Below are 19416 nucleotides of genomic sequence, written 5' to 3'. Positions count from 1 at the left end.
GATCATGACTCACTGCAGCCTCAACCTCCTGTGCTCAAGTGATCCTCCTGCCTCAGGCTCCTGAGTAGCTGGGACTACAGGCGGGCTTTAGTGTCCGGCTAGTTATTTTTTGTACAGACAGGTCTCACTATGTTACCCAGGCTGGTCTTGAACTCCTGACTTCAAGTGATCCTACTGCCTCAGCTTCTCAGAATTCTGGGATAATAGGAGTGAGCCACCATGCCCGGTCAGCTGTACTAGTCTTAACTTATTTAACTACTTCTTTTTCTTTGGTAAACAGTTGCTTTCCTGAGCCCCTGAGTGCTCCTACCCTGAGCCCTGGGCCCGGTCCTCCCAATTCCTCGTTGTATAGTACCAATTTTAAAGTATTTTGAGTATCACCCTGCTTTGGGCTAGTGCTTCGAATGCTTTTAGCTAATAACTAAGTTCTATAAAAAACATATTTCATTGAGCTTGCAGGTCACACTAAGGAGGGTAGACTATTAAGAGGACAAATTTGCCAATTAAAAGGGAGTATATGGCTAGTAAAAATGGGAAGAAATTTAAGAGAAGTGGGATGAAAATATAGCAGTAATCTGGCCAGGCGCGGTGGCTGAAACCTGTAATCCCAGCACTTTGGGAGGCCGAGACGGGGGGATCACGAGGTTAGGAGATTGAGACCATCCTGGCTAACACAGTGAAACCCCGTCTCTACTAAAAAATACAAAAAACTAGCCGGGTGAGGTGGTGGGCGCCTGTAGTCCCAGCTACTCGGGAGGCTGAGGCAGGAGAATGGCGTAAACCCGGGAGGCGGAGCTTGCAGTGAGCTGAGATCCGGCCACTGCACTCCAGCCTGGGCGACAGAGTGAGACTCCGTCTCAAAAAAAAAAAAAAAAAAGAAAATATAGCAGTAATCTCTCTGCACCTTGATGTTGATGTCATCACCATTCCTCAACTTTGATCTAAAGAGAAAGGTGAGAGGAATGAGAAAGAGGCCTGAAAGGGAAGGAGAGAGGGCCTGGCATGGTGTAGATGCACCAGAAATATTTGTAACTGAATAGATAATTGAATACATGACTGAATGACAGTAGAACTGCCACCACAGAATATTTGCTTCTGAGCACTGAATAAGATAATCCATCAATGCAACAAGTGTAAAGCACATGCCCTGTGTTAGGTTTGGGCTAGGATACAAAGTGGAATCAAGCATGGTCTTACCAAAGACTATTAATTAATTCAGAAGAAAAATATAAGGTTGAGAAATGAGAAATGTATGCAGCAAGGACTTGATGGGCCAGAGAAAGTTGTGGATTAAAAAGAAAAAGAAATTAACATGATACTGGTATTAGCAGAAGTAAAACCACCAAGTTTTATGAGATCCTTCTCCCACTCTACCCAACCTTGCTAAACTGACACTCAGTATGGGGCCCACCTTTTAAGACAATGTCGAGAATGTGAAAATGCTCCAAGAGAGTAGCCAGAAGCAGGGCTGACTTCATGGGCATACAACAAGTGCAGTCCCAGAAGGGCACTGCACTTGGTGGTTAAAAGCTCTGTCATCTTGAAATTTTTAATATTTTATCTTTGAACTTGTGTGCTGTGAGTGAAGTCCAGTGGGACAATGGAGCACGCATGTGAGCAGAGGAGATACGGGCATGCTTGTTTCCCTCATGCCTTGCAATTCATTTGCACATAACATTCATGATTGCTATCCCACTCCCATGACACACAAGAAGTGTGTCTACTTGCTTGTGCTTGCTTTGAGTCTTGCCCAACTCCTATGTATGTGGGTCCACCAGAATTCTGTGTTAACGTCTACACATCTCATATCAGCAGATGCTCATACTGGCATATGCTCCACATGTATCAACATGTGCCCAGACCAACACATCTACAACAGCAGAAGTGCTGATAGCACCAAGAGGCCATCCTTTCCATTAGAACCAGAACTTGTTTCCAATGCAGAAAGAAGGTAATGGTATTCAGAGAAATAAGAATGACCTAGGAACCCTATCATATACAGTTTTTTATTTTTTTAAGACGGAGTCTTGCTCTGTCACCCAGGCTTGAGTGCAGTGGCATGATCTCGGATCACTGCAACCTCTGCCTCTCGAGTTTAAGCGATTACAGGCATGTGCCACCATATCCAGCTAATTTTTGTATTTTTTAGTAGAAATGAGGTTTTGCCATGTTGGCCAGGCTGGTCTTGAACCCCTGGCCTCAGGTGATCCACCTACCTCGGCCTCTCAAAGTTCTGGGGTTATAGGCATGAGCCACTGAGTCCGGCCTCTATCATATACACTTTTACTTGCATTATTTCCTGTATGACCCAATCACTTATGTTAAAAGTGTTGACATAGAAGGAAAGGGGAAACAGGTCCATCCATAGTTGCCAAATTATAAGGAATACGTTATTTCTTTTTTTTTTTTTTTTTAGACAGAGTCTCTCTCTGTTGACCAAGCTGGAGTACAGTGGCATGATCTTGGCTCACTGCAACCTCTGCCTCCCAGGTTCAAGCATTTCTCCTGCCTCAGTCTCACGAGTAGCTGGGAGTACAGGCGTGCACCACCAGGACCAGCTAACTTTTGTATTTTTAGTAGAGATGGGGTTTTGCCATATTGGCCAGGCTGGTCTCAAACTCCTGACCTCAGGTGATCTACCCGCCTTGACCTCTCAAAGTGCTGGGATTACAGGTGGGAGACAATGCACCCAGCCAGAAATAAGTTCTTTCTTAATCATCAGTGATCCAAAGGTAGAGAGTGTTGGTAGAATGTGAACATATCAAGAAATAAAAAAAACACCAGTTTTATGTAGTATTATCATCCTTGTTCTAATAAGAATGAAACAATTTATATTTATGAGCTGTAAAATGCAAATTGTGAAATTTTAGTGATTCCGCATATAAGATAAAAGCTCTTGTAATTTCTATTTAAAACTGGCATTGCATAAAATAAGATGAATGGTAAAATTCATTCTAATAATTAAATTTAAACTTTAAAATTTAGAATACTTCTATTACACTTAAAAAACATTATTTTTAAATGTGGTAAAATACATACAACATAAAATTTACTATCTTAACCATTTTTAAGTGTACAGTTTGGTGACATTAAGCACATTCACATTGTTGTGCAATGATCACCACGATCCAATTCTAGAATTTTTTAAACTAGCAAAACTGAAATTCTGTACCTATTATATACATATACATATGTGTGTGTGTGTGTGTGTGCGTGCGCGCGCACATATATATATATAGAGAGAGAGAGACGGAGTCTTGCTCTGTCGCCCAGGTTGGAGCGCAGTGACGTGATCTCTGCTCACTGCAAGCTCTGCCCCCTGGGTTCATGCCATTTTCCTGCCTCAGCCTCCTGAGTAGCTGGGACTATAGGAGCCTGCCACCATGTCTGGCTAATTTTTTTGTATTCTTAGTAGAGATGGGGTTTCACCATGTTTGCCAGGATGGTCTCGATCTCCTGACCTCGTGATCTGCCTGCCTCGGCCTCCAAAAGTGCTGGGATTACAGGCATGAGCCACCGCACCTGTCCATCTGTACCTAGTAAATATTAACTCCTCATTCTCTCCTCTCTCCAGCCCCTGCCAACCACCATTCTACTTTGACTACTGAATTTGATTACTCTAGATACCTCATAGAAGTGGAATCGTAAAATATTTGTCCTTTTGTGACTGACTGGCTTATTCTACTTTATATAATGTCCTCAAAATTCATCCGTCTTTTAGAAGTGTCAGAATTCCCTTCCTTTATTTAAAGCTGCATAATATTCCATTGTATGTACATTCCACATTTTGTTATCCATTCATCTGTCAGTGCACACTTGGTTGCTTCTACTCCTTGATTATTGTGAATGGTGCTGTCATGAACATGAGTATACCAGTATCTGTTTGAACCCCTGCTTTCAATTATTTTGGGTATATACCCAGAAGTGGAATTGCAGGATCATATGGTACTTCTATTTTTAGTTTTTTGAGGAACTGGCACAATGTTTTCCCTAAAGTCTATAACAATTTACCTTCCCAACAACAGTGTACAAGGGTTCCAATTTTCCCACATCCTCACCAATACTTATTTATTTTTTTTTAAATAGTATCCATTCTAGTAAGTGTGAGGTGGTATTTCTTTTTTTGTTTTTTGAGACAGTCCTACTTTGTCGCCCAGGCTGGAGTGCAGTGGCGTGATCTCAGCTCACTGCAACCTCCGCCTCCCAGGTTCAAGAGATTCTGCTGCCTCAGCCTTATGAGTAGCTGGGACTACAGGCATGCACCCCTACATCTGGCTAATTTTGTATTTTTAGTACAGATGGGGTTTCACCATGTTGGCCAGGCTGGTCTCCATCTCCTGACCTCAAGTGATCCACCCGCCTCCGCCTCCCAAAGTGCTGGGATTACAGGCATGAGCCACCATGCCTGACCTGAGGTAGTATTTCATTGTGATTTTGATTTTGATTTCCACAATAATTACTGATGTTGACCCTCTTATGCTTTGTAATTAATAAAAATATTTTTAAAGGAAAAAGCCATATATTGGTACTTTAACATCATTTTCTCTGTGCTCTTTTTTTCTCACTGCCTCTTTGATCAGGTCTTTATTCAAAAGAAGCTGTCCAAAATGATTTGATCTTTATGGAATAGTCAAATTTAAGAGTTTATGCAGCAGACTTCTCTTCCTCTGTAGTAGGCTTCTTTTCTGCTGGCTTCTTTTCAGGGGCTGGTTTCTTGGTAGCTGCTGCCTTTTTTCCCACCAGAGGTTTCTTCTGCTTTTTAACATCAACAGCAGGCTTCTTTCCTTTCTTACCTACCACAGGCTTCTTGCCTGCAACCTACTTCTCATCCGATTTGGCTTCTAGTGCGGCAGCTGCCGCTGCTGCCCTATCCACCCAGAGCTTGTGATTCTTGGCCTGGCGAAGAATGGTGTTCCGACACATGGTCTTTGCGTATGGGTTTAGCTTCAACATGATTCTCACATTTTTCAGTGGGTTCTTCTTTAGGACTCTGCGATGAATCTCCTTGCGTGGTGCTCGAAGGGCTCTCTGGATCTCTGGGCTTTTTAAGATTTTGCTAAGATCTGTATTGATCATCTTGTGGATGGGAAGATTGTAGTTACTCTTGGGGGAAGCAGCTTTATGGCAAATGCCATACAATTCATCTAACTTCCAGAAAGCACTTTCGGTCCAAATGCAGAAACGCCCCACAGGCCCACCAGGAGCAAGTTTCAAAATGTTCAGTTTGCTTACATTAAGCAGAGTAATTCCAGGGATGCTTCTGAAGGCCTTGATGATACCATTATCCTCATGATGGATGATGCAGGGGCCTCTGCGCTGGATACGGTGACGGTTTCTCATTTTGCCCTTGCCAACTCTCATTTGCTGAGAGGCATAGACCTTTTTGATATCATTCCAGGCTTTAAGTTTCTTAAGAAGCAAAACAGCCTCCTTGATCTTCTTGTATCCTCCAACTTTATCTTCGACTCCCAAAGGAAGTTCAGGAACTTCCTCAATACGATGACCTTTAGATATGACCAGTGCTAGTAAGGCTGAGGCAGCCAGGGTAGAACAGATGGCATATCGTTTTTGGGTTGTGTTCACTCTATGATGCTAACAGCATCAGGTTTTGGTTGGTGCAAACATTTGGCCTCCATAACACATGTTTCCAGAAGCACTCTGGCCAGAAAGGTGAGTCCCACCACCTCGAACTCTGGGAATTTGAGCCACAGCTCTGTCAGTACCCAAAGACTCAGCACTGGTCTGATGACCTGCTAATTCACCGACAGCATACAGCTGTCTGTTGTGTTTGTGCAAGTTGGTGTGAACAAAGTTCACAATATCTGGTCGAATAGGAGCCTTGAATACAGCAGGCAAAGTGACAATTTTGTCAGATGACTCCCCCTTTTCAGAGTACAGCGATATCAGTGGGCGAGCACACACCATGGCGGAGAGGAGAGAGCCATGCTCCTCTCAGCACCGCTGCTGCCACAGGAAAAGTTCTCTGTGCTTTTAAAAATGTGCCCCACATTTTAATTTTGCACTGGGTCCTGGAAATTATGTAGCCAGCCTTGCATATGGGAAATGTTAATGAAAAAAAAATGGACTGGGTAGTAACTTAATAATCTGAGTGTATGATACTTGTTTATAGGGAGATAGTGATCATCACCGGTTTCCCATCTCTATTGACTCAGTGAAGTCTGAGAGATTTATTTAGAAAGGAAAACTGCCTTAGTGAATGCAGCTTGCTGTAAAGAATCTCATCACTAGTTCCACTTTGGATTACAGCCTCGCTTCTGTCACACATCACCTGTGTAAGTGCTGGGCAAATCATTAAACATCTCTCTCGAGCCTTGATTTCAGAGGAGTTATGGGTCTGGTGGCCAGGCAGGTAGGAGGGGGCAGATCCTGAGATGGGCCAGCATCCTCCTGGAAGTTACTTGCCTTGTTTAGAGGCTACTGAATAGCTTTCTTTTTTTGTTTTTTTTTTTTTTGAGACGGAGTCTCGCTTTGTCACCCAGGCTGGAGTACAGTGGCTGGATCTCAGCTCACTGCAAGCTCCGCCTCCCGGGTTTACGCCATTCTCCTGCCTCAGCCTCCTGAGTAGCTGGGACTACAGGCGCCTGCCACCACGCCCGGCTAATTTTTTGTATTTTTAGTAGAGACGGGGTTTCACGGTGCTAGCCAGGATGGTCTTGATCTCCTGACCTCGTGATCCGCCCGTCTCGGCCTCCCAAAGTGCTGGGATTACAGGCTTGAGCCACCGCGCCCGGCCTACTGAATAGCTTTCAAACAAGCAAGAGTGAAGGGGGAAATGGGGTTTTATCTTTCAACAAGGGGGACTGGGCCACTTCTGCAGGCCCAGGGAGTTCTGTGGAATCTGAGCATTCAAGATCCTCAAGTGGGCTGAGTGCAGTGACTCACGTCTGTAATCTCAGCACTTTGGGAAGCCGAGGCAGGAGGACTGTTTGAGCCCAGGAGTTTGAGATCAGCTTAAGTAACATAGCGAGACCTCATCCCAATAAAAAATAAAACAATTAGCCAGGCATGGTGGCATGTGCCTGTAGACCTAACTACTCAGGAGGGTGAGGCAGGAGGATTGCTTAAGCCCAGGATGTTGAGGCTGCAGTGAGCTGTGATCGTGCCACTGCATTCCAGCCCGGGCAACAGAGTGAAATCCTGTCTCAAAAAAAAAAAAAAAAAAAAAGACCCTCAGGGGCATCTACCCAGATATCCCATCCCAAGTCTCTAGGCCCTGTTCTTTCCCTAACAAGATCCTGACTTTGGCATAGGAAACTTGCTGAGGCTGAAAATTCATTGTTCTTTGAAATTCTGCCACCTTAAAATGAATTCTGGGCCTGGTCTTCAACTCTCTCTGCTCTTCAGCTTCAGGAAATAAAGGTCTCTTTAAATACTTTCAATTAGAGAATTAGAGAATCTCTGATTCTCATATTTTGCTTTAAATTCACAATTGATTGCCCTGCATCTGTCACATCTGTCATTTTCTTTTTTCCAAGCTAAGAATGGAGTTTAGCAGGAGCTGCTCCATTTCAAAATCCTTAAAATGACCGTATCTCCTGTTCCTCTCAAATGCTAGAGATGGCATGACTTTCACATTCCCCTCTACTTGTATCCCTCTCACTTCACCAGAGGTGAACATTTTAGCAATGAATGCCACTGCTACTGCATGTCAGAGACTACTGATAACAGTACTTACTCCACCTACCACCAGTGATGTGATCCTTATTGCTCTCTCTTCAGTGGGTGATCTAATTCCAGAATCCCATCCTTAGAACCTGTTTTCTGGGACCAATACGGGTACTAACCCTCTTCAGTTGGGCCCTTTAGAAACAGTTGGCTACAAGGATTCAGACACATGTGATTTATCGAAGGAGTGCTCAGCTCTCTAAGAGACGAAGAGATGAAAGACAACGAAGGGAAAAGGCCGAGCAAAAATGGTCTCAGATAAAGTCTCGCCTTGGCCAGATTCAAGGGCGTGTGTGGCATCTCAAGCATATATCACAACATCGAGTTGTCCCACCTTCAGATAAGGGGTTCAGGCTTTTGGACCCCAATATCAGTCTACCATTGGCTCCACGGTACCCCCAGGGATGGGACTTAATTCAGAGGTGAAGTGGTTCCCATTGGCAGACAGCAGTTCTCCAGAGAAGGGGGAAACTGTGAGCCATTGGCAGCAACGTTAACATCCACAATAGCTGGGGAATGGAATCTGGCATCAGATGCACTTTCTACCCTCCTTTCAGGATGGTGACCAGTGTGGCTTACACCGCTAGGATTCCTTGCCGTTTCTTTTTTAATCAGGTTCAAAAATAGGGGAGTCTGGCCAGGCGTGGTGGCTCATGCCTGTAACCCCAGCACTTTGGGAGGCCGAGGTGGGATCACTTGAGGTCCAGAGTACGAAACCGGCCTGGCCAGTCGATATGGTGAAACCCCATCTCTACTAAAAAAACAAAAATTAGCCTGGTGTGTGGCGCGTGCCTGTAATCCCAGCTACTCAGGAAGCGGAGGCAGGTGAATTGCTTGAACCTGGGAGGCGGAGTTAGCAGTGAGCTGAGATTGCACCACTGCACTCCAGTCGGGGCGACAGAGTAAAACTTTATCTCCAAAAAAAAAAAAAAAAAAAATTATATATATATATATTTATATATATAAAAATAATAGGGAAGTCCTAGCACCAGATCACAGGGAATAAAACAACTAGGCCAGGTTATTTATTCCCCTGGTGTCCTCCCTGTAAGATCACCTTAGGCTGGCTGCATCCCTTGGCCAAAAGTCAAGGTAGCCCTCTTCATGTGACTTTGTCCTTCCAGGTGTCGGTAACCTCTGCCTTCCCTCAACCCTTCAAGCTGTACTATCCTTTGTAGTTTCTTTAAGCCCTACCACCTTTATAAATTTACCTTTATTAAATTCTCCTTGAGTTATTTTGAGTGTCCTGTGACGTAAAACAGAATGCTACCCTGGTAGTAACTGATGAGATCAAGGAAGGTAAGCAGTTCAGTTTTCACTGTAAGTGCAATGAGACTTCATCAAAGGGTTTCAAGTAGAAGAATTGTCTGTTTTCGAACTCTCAATTTTGATTTCTCTCTTAGCTGCCTGTATAACGTAAATTTTCCAGTAATGTTTTTATCAAGAAAAGAGACAAGGACGTCATGTTTTCTGAACTCTCATATTTTAAGAATATTGTGTTTGTGGTTTTCATTTTTTCTTTTTTTTTAAGACAGGGTATTGCTCTGTCACCCAGGCTGGAATGCAATGGTGCCATCATGACTCAATGCAGCCTTGAATTCCAGAGCTCAAATGATTCTCCCACCTCAGCCTCCTGAGTCGCTGGGACTCCAGGCATGTGCCACCATGCTTGGCTAATTTTTTAAATTTTTGTAGAGACAGGGTCTCACTGTGTTGTCCAGGCTGGTCTCAAACTCCTGGGCTCAAGTGATCCTCCTGCTTCAGCCTCCCAAAGTGTTGGAATTACAGGTGTGAGCCACTGAGCCCAGCCTGGTTTGCGTTCTTTTTAAAAATTTTTCCAATGGTCCATAGAATCCTCAATGGTTTTCATTCTTAAGTGACAACTGATTTGGTATAAAAATTCTTGAGTCACAGCTATATCCTCTCAAGAATCTACAGATGCTGTTTTAGTATTCTATAATTCAGTGGTAGAAAAGACAGAGGTAAGCTTAATTTTTGCTTCCTTGTAGGTAACACATTTTTCAGGTGTCAATGCTTATAGAATTTACCCCTTTAATCTTATAATTCATATACTCTACTACGATGTAGCTTACTGTGTCTTTTGACAATTTTGTTTTCCCCTGAAGGACTTTATGAAAGCTTAAGTTTTCATCAAAGAATACATCAAAGAATAATGTTTTTTGATGACTTCTCTGTTCCACTCTTTTTGGATTTCTTCCACAGGAACACTATGTAAATTCTTAGTAGTCTTTTTTGGTCTCCTAGATCTAACATCACACTGTCCATTTACAGTTTTGATCTTTTTCTTCTGTGTTCTGTGGCAGCTTCTTGAACCTCTCTTCTGCATTACTGATTTTCTTCAATCAATTCTACTCCTCACTGCTTCAGTGAAGGGCTTAATGTTTGTGTTACAATTTGTTTCCTGGCAAATTATTTTAACTTGCTCCCCTTATGGCTGACCTAATTGTCTACATAACACATTTAATTGTACTTTTTTTCTTGCCTTTTCTCTCTTTATGACTTTTGGAATTCCAAAAGCATCAGTTTCATCCTGCTGCAGATGCTGAGGTGCTCAAAATCAATTTAGGTCTTGTAGTACATCATTTTCAAAACTACCATCTTCCTTTGCATCTTCAGGATAATTAATACATTCAATAATTATTTGAGCACTCACTATGACACTTGCTGTTGTAGCGAGTGGTTTGGGATATATCAGAGAAAATTCTGGAATGTTAGAATGTTCTGGAAAAACAGAGAGTAAAGGGATTGGATGGTGTACTCGGGGAGATTTTGAGAAAGTCATTCAAGAGAACTGTTCACGCAGTGGTTGAGGAGGAAGGGCTTTTCTGGCAGGAGAAACAGCAAGTCCAAGGCCTGGAGCTGGTTTGTCTGAGGAACAGCAAAGAGGCTGGTGTGGCTGCAGCACAGCAAAGAAGGCAAAGACAAGGGCAGAGGTCAGCAAGGTGACTTGGGGATGCATCACGAGACCCTGTAGGCCACTGAAAGAATTTTGGCTTTCACTCTGAGGAAGATGGGAAGCCATTGAAGAGTTTTGAGCAAAGCAATGGCATAATCTGATTACATTTTGAAAGAATTATTTTCACCATTCTGTTGAGAACAGACTCTGGGGAGAGGGGGAACAGTAGAAGCCTGAGACCAGTTAGAAAGCTACTGCAGTATTCCAGGTGAGAGATGATGGTAGGAAAGGACCAGGTGGTCATGATGTAGGCAGTGCGAACTGGTCAGATTCTAAAGATATTTTAAAGGTAGCACCAGAGGATTTCCTGATGAATTAGAGGTGAGTTGAGAGAGAAATTATGAAGTCAGTATGACTCCACAGTTTTTGGTCTAAGGAATTGGAAGGATTCAGTTGCCATCAACTGAGATGGGGCAGAATGCATGTGGAGGAGGTCTATGAAAGGAGACTGGAATGCGTTTGGGACATGCTAAACTTGAAATAATAAAGACATCAAAAAGAGTACTGGATGACTCCAAATTCAAGGGAAGTCAAGTGGGAGACAACAACTTGAGATTTGTCAGCACAAAGATGTGATTTCGAATGACACAATTAGGTAAGCTTTCTAAGGGAATGTGTGTAAAGACTGGACCAAGAGCTGAATCCTGGACACTCCGATATTAAGAGCTGAGGAGAACAGGAGGAACAACCATGAGGGCAAGAAGAAACAAAGCGCTGGAAGCACTTATGAAGGAGAAGAGAGTAATTAACTGCATCAAATGATGCTGCTGCACAGAGATCAGGGCTGACAATGGACCACTGGATCTAGCAATGCAGAGGTCACTGGTCACCTTCCCAAGAGTAAGTCTGGTGGAGTGTGGAGGGAAAATCTTGACTGAACTGTTTAGGAGAATAAACAAAAAAACTGGAAATAGCAAGTATACTGAAATCTTTCAAGGACTATTACTATAAAGAGGAGTAAAGATATGGAGTGGAGCCAGGCGTGGTGGCATGCTCCTGTAATGCTAGCTACAAGTGAGACGGAGACAGGAGGAGTGCTTGAGCCCAGGAGTTCAAGGCTGCAATGAGCTATGACTGTGCCACTGGACTCCAGCTTGGGTGACAGAGTGAGACCCTGTCTCAAAAACAAGACAAAAAAATTCCCTGTAGCCAGGCATGGTACTTTACTCCTATAATCCCAGCACTTTGGGAGGCCAAAGTGGGAGGACCACTTGAGCCCAGGAGTTCAAGACCAGCCTGGGCAACATAGTGAGAACCCGTCTCTAAAAACAAACAAACAAACAAACAAAAACCCAGAGCCCATGATTTCAGCACCCATGTTATTTCTACTATACTAGTCATATACTATTCTGCCTCTCTAAATTCTGCCACAGGAAAGTATATGTCAGGAAGAGGACAATTATCAAAAATGTATAGCAATGAGGGCTGGTTGCACTGGCTCATGCCTGTAATCCCATCTACTCGGGAGGCTGAGGCAGGAGGATCACTTGGGAGTTCAAGGCTGCAGTGGGCTATGATTGTGCCACTGCACTCCAGCTTACATGCTGGAGCGAGACCTTGCCTCTAAAAAAAAAAAGAAAAGAAAAAAGAAAAAAATGTATGGATGTATAGATGTGTGTATGTATATATCTATAGTGGAATTTGGCAGGGGGCTGGGGGGAAGTGGAGAAAAGAGATGGAGCTTTTTAAAGAAGACAGAGTATGTTGCTGGGAATGATTGGGAGGATGTTCTCTTTTCTGTGTTTTTACAATGTTACTCACAGGTCCATGTGCATCTTCTTAGACATCCTCAGATAAGATCTTGCCCAGTTACCCAAAAAATAGGGTAAGTGCACCACCACTGACTGCTCAGTCTTTGCTTACTAGTCAGAATCCCTTCTTATACTGACAACTGAAAAGCAGGCTGATAGTCACCGCTCCTCAGCAATTTTTAGTGTGTGATAGGCACACTAAGTATGATTCTGTTGGTTTCAGGTAGTATCTGATCTTCCTGCCCGGTTCTCTCATCTGTTGAATGGTGGATTGTATTAAACACCATCATTCTCAGAGTGCACTTACCAGGCTGCTTCCCATCTCCATTTCTGACTACAGCACTTTATTTGTGGAGACTATCTCAGGGTACAATGTGCCTCCAATGTCATCTCCCCTCCCATGCCTTTTTGTAGTATTAAGACAATAAAGGCCTGGTGTGGTGGCTCATACCTGTAATCGTAGCATTTTGGGACACTGAGGCAGAAGGATGGCAGTAGTCTAGGAATTTGAGACCAGCCTGGGTAACATAGTGAGACCCTGTCTATAAAAAAAATTAAAAACTTAGCTGGGCATGGTGGTGCATGCCTGTAGTCCCAGCCACTTGGGAGAACTGAGGTGGGAGGATGGCTTGAGCCCAGGAGTTCAAGGCTTCAGTGAGTTGTGATGGCGCCACTGCACTTCAACCTGGGAGACAGAACAAGATCCTGTCTCAAAAACAAAAACAAAAAGACACAGTTTAGTGTGTGGATGGAGGGAGGCTAGAGAGAATGAACATTACTCTGGTGGCCTAAAGCACCAGGCAGCTGAGGGACAGGACCAGGTTTTCTGATTAGGGCATGTAAGTTTACAGACACTTACATGCCTTCCTCTCTTACACACTATTGACTGAGATAAAGACATTGCTATACTAAGTTAAAAATCACTGAGAAATTCCTCTTAGATTTTGTCAGTATCAGGCATAAGTTTTGGTGAAAGAATGCCTTTTCTTTTTCTTATTTTTCCTCCATTGCACTTTATTGGGAAAACAGGATAGATTAAATCAGGGGTGATTATCCAGATGTTATTATTAAATAAGCTATGCTTTGAAGTTAAGGCAACAGGTAACACATTGAATAAGCCAAAGTGCTTAATTTTTGTTTTCTATGAAATAGTTTATTTCACTGTTCACTATGGAGAGGCTACAAATACATTTCTGATATCAACACAAAGGACTAAACTTTGCCAACACTGGTAAAAATGGTTATGAGGAATTGAGAAGCTAGGGAACAGGGCACATGACATTTACATTTACTCATCTCCCACTATACATCTCAAAACAAACATCAAAGGCACTTACCAAAGTGATTAAGTAAGGGAGCATGGAATTTAAAATAATGACAGATACCCAAGACACAAAATAAACGGCTTGAGTTTTCTTATAGTTTGATTTCTAACATTTTACTGACTAAAATCTCTGCTAATTATGTAATCTACTTTGTGGCTTTAAAATATTTGATACTTTGATTTAAGACTACTTTAAATGAAAAGAACCTAATGGAATACCATAAAGCCAGAGTTTTTCCACACCCAATTACAGTAGAAGAGCACCACTATATCCAGGCAAAAGCGAAAGGCTCATGTTGCTTCTCCAGGGAGCACTATGGAGTCAGCTCTCACTGATATACTAACATGTGGCATCTTTGTGGCTTCATAGGCACATTCATTCAAAACACATTTATCTAGCATCTGCCAAGGTACACAGCACTGTGCTGGGTGCTGGGGAGACAGAAACATGGTGTGGTGCTTACTTTCACAAGCTTACATTTATCCCCTGTAACTGGGTGGGTCATGCTTTCTTTTCAATTCCTACTGATTTGTTCCAAGAAGCTTCATGGAATAAAAGAGGAGCCAGAATAAATGCATTTGTGTTCCCATCCCTAATTCTACTTGGTTTCCAGAAAAAGAAGTCAGAATAAGACTAACATCAGAGTATTAAAGAGGACCTAAACTCTACATCAATCTAAGGCATGATGTCATTTGTCTACAACATGGGAAAAAACAAGAAGTAGAGCACATTTCAGCCCTTAGAATCCAGTGTCTTTCCACTGCTTTGTGGCAATTTCCTGCACAAATATAAGCCCTACACTACATTCTAAAACAAACTTGTAAATGCTTTCAAACTGACTTATGCTCTTACTCTCAACTCACAGAAAAATGGAGTCCAATCACATTTCCATGTGAAAACACAAAATTAGGTTAACAGAACAATCATCCTTGACATAGTAATACTCTGACAATACAATTAAGGGGACATCTTCTATTGGTATTTGTTCTTGACATGGAAAAACAATTTCTTGCATATTTTCTAATCATAGTGTATATACAGATTACAGAGTCAATGTGGGCAATGATGCTGACAAGGCATCAAGCCTGTTTTAGAGTATACTGGCAATGAGAGATTTCAATTTCTTTATATTATATTCCTGCCTTCTCAGTCTGTACACGTATTATCATTTACAGGATACCCACATACTATACAGAATTGAAAGATGCCAATTTTTGCTATCAAAAGTGCTGAAGTTATAATTTTCTAATACAGAGTACTAAAATGCACAGAAAGACTAAAATAGGCAATCTATAGGAGGGCTAACAAAGTATTTCTGTATCTCATGTGTATTAATTACCCTTCCTCTATCTTATATAATATTCCATCTTTAATAGTGAACTTTCATCTAATTAAGAAATCCCCCAGTTTATAAAATCTGAGGGCAATTTCCAGTGAACTTTGTCAGGATAGAGGAACCAAACGACCACAGGTATTACTGAGTTATAATAAGAAGGAGTAACTAATTATCAGTATTAAAACAACGAAATTGCTGCAAGGCAATAGGCTTCTGTAATTAAACATAAATCACAAGGGTATGGATTCAGGCATGAAAATAGTGACGTGATTTCACTGAGAATCAACTAGTATTTGCAAAGCTACTTGAATTTTTCTGTTGATCTTCACTTGTTGTTAAGTAATGATAGTTTTGATGATGGTAAAACTTCATTTTTCAAGTGCAGGATGATCTGAGCTGAATGAGAAAAACAGTAATTAAGGGAGGTAATGAAGGCAGGCCTGGCATCAGTTTGAACAATGTATTTTTTCTTCTGTTTTTGATCATAAGAGGGCTTACATCTCCGAGGTTACCACAATAAAGTCATAACCATGCCAGCCATTTTAAGGATTTCAGGATTAATCAAGACCAAGAAAGATGAAATGACAAACTACAAACCAAGCCATCACTACTACAAAGTTCCATGAGTGATATGTCTGTTACCCATATCCCAGGTAACAATATGTTTAAATTACAAAGACAGTGACATATATATTGTCAAATAAATATTACTTTTACTTATTTAAACTTTAAAAAATTTATAATTTTACTTTTTGTAACTTATTTAAAAGTGGCATACTTTATTAAAAGAAACACTGGAAATATGGATACTTTTTGAGAAGTAATCTTCATCTTCACTTGTAGATATTATGGAGGAACCGGATTTCTACATCAACTAATGGAAAATTAAAACTTACAAGCCTAGTTCCAATTCAAATAAAGAACATACATACAAATGTTAGGACTGATTCTGTCCATTCAGTTAAAATATTTCCATTTCTGAATTATTAGCTACTGAAATTCTAAAAATGCTCATTTTTCTGGGTATCTTGTTAAAAGATTTATTAGCAGTTCAGACGCTGTTTACATTGACATTTACAAAGAGCATAGAGACCAGAGACAATATGCTATAGTATGTAAGACCTTTATCTCCTTCTTAATGCTCTAAGCAAACTATAAAGTTTAGAAATTCTGTTTAGATCTTCTTAGATAACTTGCAGGTGTCTTGAGTGTCTCAGTCTGCTTTCTCTCTTCAAATTTCTTTCCATTCTAAACAACATTTTTTGCCTCCTAGTAATAATCCTGTAGAATTTTAAAAACAGACAAAAAACAAAAAACAAAACACCAAACCCAGATTCTATGCTTTATTCATTTCGCATTAAGATGACCAAAGAAATAAAACTTAAATAAAATAAACATAAAATCATTTTTCCCTATTTAAATACTGGTAATTTCTATTAACCCTATTTTTAATTTAGGGAGTTTTATATTCATATTCTCAAGATATCCAGTGCACAAGTTTCTGCAGAATCACTAATTTTATTATAAAGCTTCCTCTCCCCACACCTTAGGGGACAATATATTTTCACTCTGACTTGTTTAAAAGACACAAGGAGGTTGGCATATTTCAAAGTTAACACATTTTTTTATCATAAAAACAGGCTTAGGTTAATGGTCACTCTCTAGCATCTGCTTACTGACTGACTGATTATCCTGTATATATATATATACCTAGGTTCCTGACTTTCTACTACTCATTATTGTTGGCTGATGCAAAACTTGATTGTGCAACATACATCTCCTCAAGGATGAACGGGAAATGCAAAGATATAAAATTCAAAAAGTATTAATAGATGGTTTTGCTACTTTTCATACTTTTGGTAAATGAGATAGTTGGAAGTTAGAGGCTATTAACTAAAATAAAATTAAGGAGTAAGTTACCTGTGAATTTCATTTACTCACATTAGGACTGACTCGTCTGTCTTTATTGGAGTTTAACTGAAAACAGACTGGACCATGACTGGCAGCTATATATTGGTCATTTTCAAATACTCCAATGACACTCTTCAATAACTTTATTATGTCCAGTTTTATGGTGCCATACCATGTTTTAATCACACTGTTTAAAAATTTCCATTTCCATAATCCAAATGCCAAAAAAATTACTACACATTCTCTTACACAGTCAAAAATATATTTACTGGAATGTTTTTAGTTAAAGCTGAAGGCAACAACATTTACAACATTTAGCTTTTGTTACACCTATAAATATGGAAATTGCTTGCAAAACAACTATAATAAGAAAAGAACGATATTTCTGCAAATATTGACAGAATGGTTATGCATCTCTTTCAGCATATAATTTGGTACTCTACACAGGTTTCCTGACCCCCAGCATGACCCACTCCCTATTGCAATAATGCAAGTCCTTATGCCATTAAATTACTAGTATGAAATATTATCATCAGTGTTTAACTATATACACAAATAATGAACCGGCAAGTATCTAGTTTCAAATTAGATCCTTGAAATATGGAAAAATAGAGGCTAGTTCTCTTTGCCTTAAACATAATTATTAAAAGAACATTTTGTTAGAAGGGGAGAAGATAATTGAACATTCTCAACGTTCCAATTTGAAGTGATACTTGCCTCTTAGTTTCTTGAAAAAGAAGTTTTGAAAGTTATATACACATAGGTTTCATTTAAATTATGCAGCAATCTTTTATTACTGTCCCAGATCTTGTTTAATGAAGATCTCTGTCATCAAATCAAGTACGGTATTTCATGACTATAAGAACTGTAAGAGAAAACATGAAAAAAGCAATATATCAACATCATATATATATATGCTATGTTTGAAGCAATATTCCTAAATGTAGTTGTGTCTACTTTTAGAAATGGGTAATGAGGATTGACTGAACTTTTATCTGTGGTAATAAATAATAAATGGGAAAGGAGAAGCAAAAAATATCATAAAACAACCTAAATGTCTAACATTGGCATCTTAAATAAATAATGGCATAGCCATAGCTTGTATCTGCTGTTAAAATATTACTAAAAATTTTGATAACCTGGGAAAATATTCACAATATGTTTATTATAAAGTACATATAATATAGTCTTAGTTTTTAAAAAAAACATGCTTGTATATTAATAGGAAAAGAGAAGTATATATAATAGTTATATTAGTAGTAGTAGCTATCTCTGTGTTGTAGTTATAGATTATAGTTGAATTTTTCTTTTTGTTTTTAATATTTCACGTTTTCCAATTGCCCACAATATATACATGATTAAGTTTTGGTTTTTGAGGTAGTTATTTTCTATAAGGTCACTACAAACACGAAATTAGTGAATACTGAACCACTACTGCTAGGGAAGATACAAGGTTAAGTTCCTGTGAGTCTCTGGCTACTAGATTTTTGTCAATCAATACATAACCTTGTTTTATATGTGTTTCTGTTTAAAGACATTTTATTTAATACGTATTATTGATTCAGTAACACTGAGCTCAAGGCCAGCAGCACTATAACTCATGCCTGAACAAAGTTTGCCTACTGTGTATTTTCTCCAGGAAGACACATCACAGCTCGCTTGTACTGAGCAACACTAGAGAGCACTTCAGCACTATGCACGGGGGCCGTTATAAACAGTGAAATCACCAACGAAAAGCACGGCAATGCAGAAAATGTGGTACTAAATAGACTACAAAAAGAACATGTTTTGTTATGAGTGCTGAAATAAAAAGGCAGAAATGGCTTTGTTTAACCTCAGCTAGGGATGTGTGGGTTGGGGGACTTACATTTTTTGTTACTCTGAACATGTTTGTAAATGACTGTGAAAGCACCATGAGTACTGATTTTGGGGTTACAAATAATTTTACCTGGTATTGCAAACACAGAATCTATGAATAATGAGGATTGACTGTATTTCTTTGTAATAAAACATTTTTTTTCTGTTTAAAAAAATAACAGCATAATAGAATTTTTCAAATGATTACTTTTAGATACTTTCCAAATCTTCATAAAACCTCTGTAACCACAGGTAGAGAGGCCTTGAAGAAAAAGAGATATTTAAAATGATCTGATTTTCAAAAGAATATTAAGGGAAAAAGGAAGGGAAGGAGTCATGCTTTAATGATAGAAATTATGCTCAACTGCAGAACAAAACAAAAACCAAACAAAAATCATCTGGAGAATGCATTTGGATGTATCCTTCCAAAACAATATTACAAGATGCAAACTGCCATTCCTGAGAGTTAATAATAAATAGAACATGAGTATTTTAGACCTTAGTGTAACAGGAACCAGATTTGGCCTGGAACAAATCACTTAGCCTTGGATTTGGGGGTAAGGGTTGGGGGCA

At 40.1% G+C, this 19416-nt stretch overlaps 1 protein-coding gene and 1 pseudogene across 5 annotated transcripts in view; both read right to left on the bottom strand.

Moving 5' to 3' along the window:
• Nucleotides 1–4348: 4348 nt before the first annotated feature.
• LOC101025341 lies at nt 4349–6500 on the bottom strand (annotated as a pseudogene).
• A 7041-nt stretch (nt 6501–13541) lies between these two features.
• The window catches only part of VAMP4 (vesicle associated membrane protein 4), a 40337-nt gene continuing 34462 nt past the window's right edge, over nt 13542–19416 (bottom strand). For 2 of the 5 annotated variants that reach the window (XM_017952391.2, XM_009194103.4), the window contains exon 8: nt 13546–17851. In XM_017952391.2, coding sequence (XP_017807880.1) covers nt 17823–17851 — 29 coding nt within the window. In that variant the 3' untranslated portion in view covers nt 13546–17822. Of the gene's footprint in view, nt 17852–19416 lie in introns of all 5 variants that reach the window. The other 3 variants (XR_001897698.3, XM_003893562.4, XR_640882.4) reach the window with 2 other exon arrangements.

The sequence above is a fragment of the Papio anubis genome, chromosome 1 (genome assembly GCF_008728515.1).
Source record: "Papio anubis isolate 15944 chromosome 1, Panubis1.0, whole genome shotgun sequence".
In the NCBI taxonomy this organism is placed as follows: Eukaryota; Metazoa; Chordata; class Mammalia; order Primates; family Cercopithecidae; genus Papio; species Papio anubis.
Note: the sequence above shows the minus strand (reverse complement) of the source record. Positions and strands in the feature narration are given on the sequence as shown.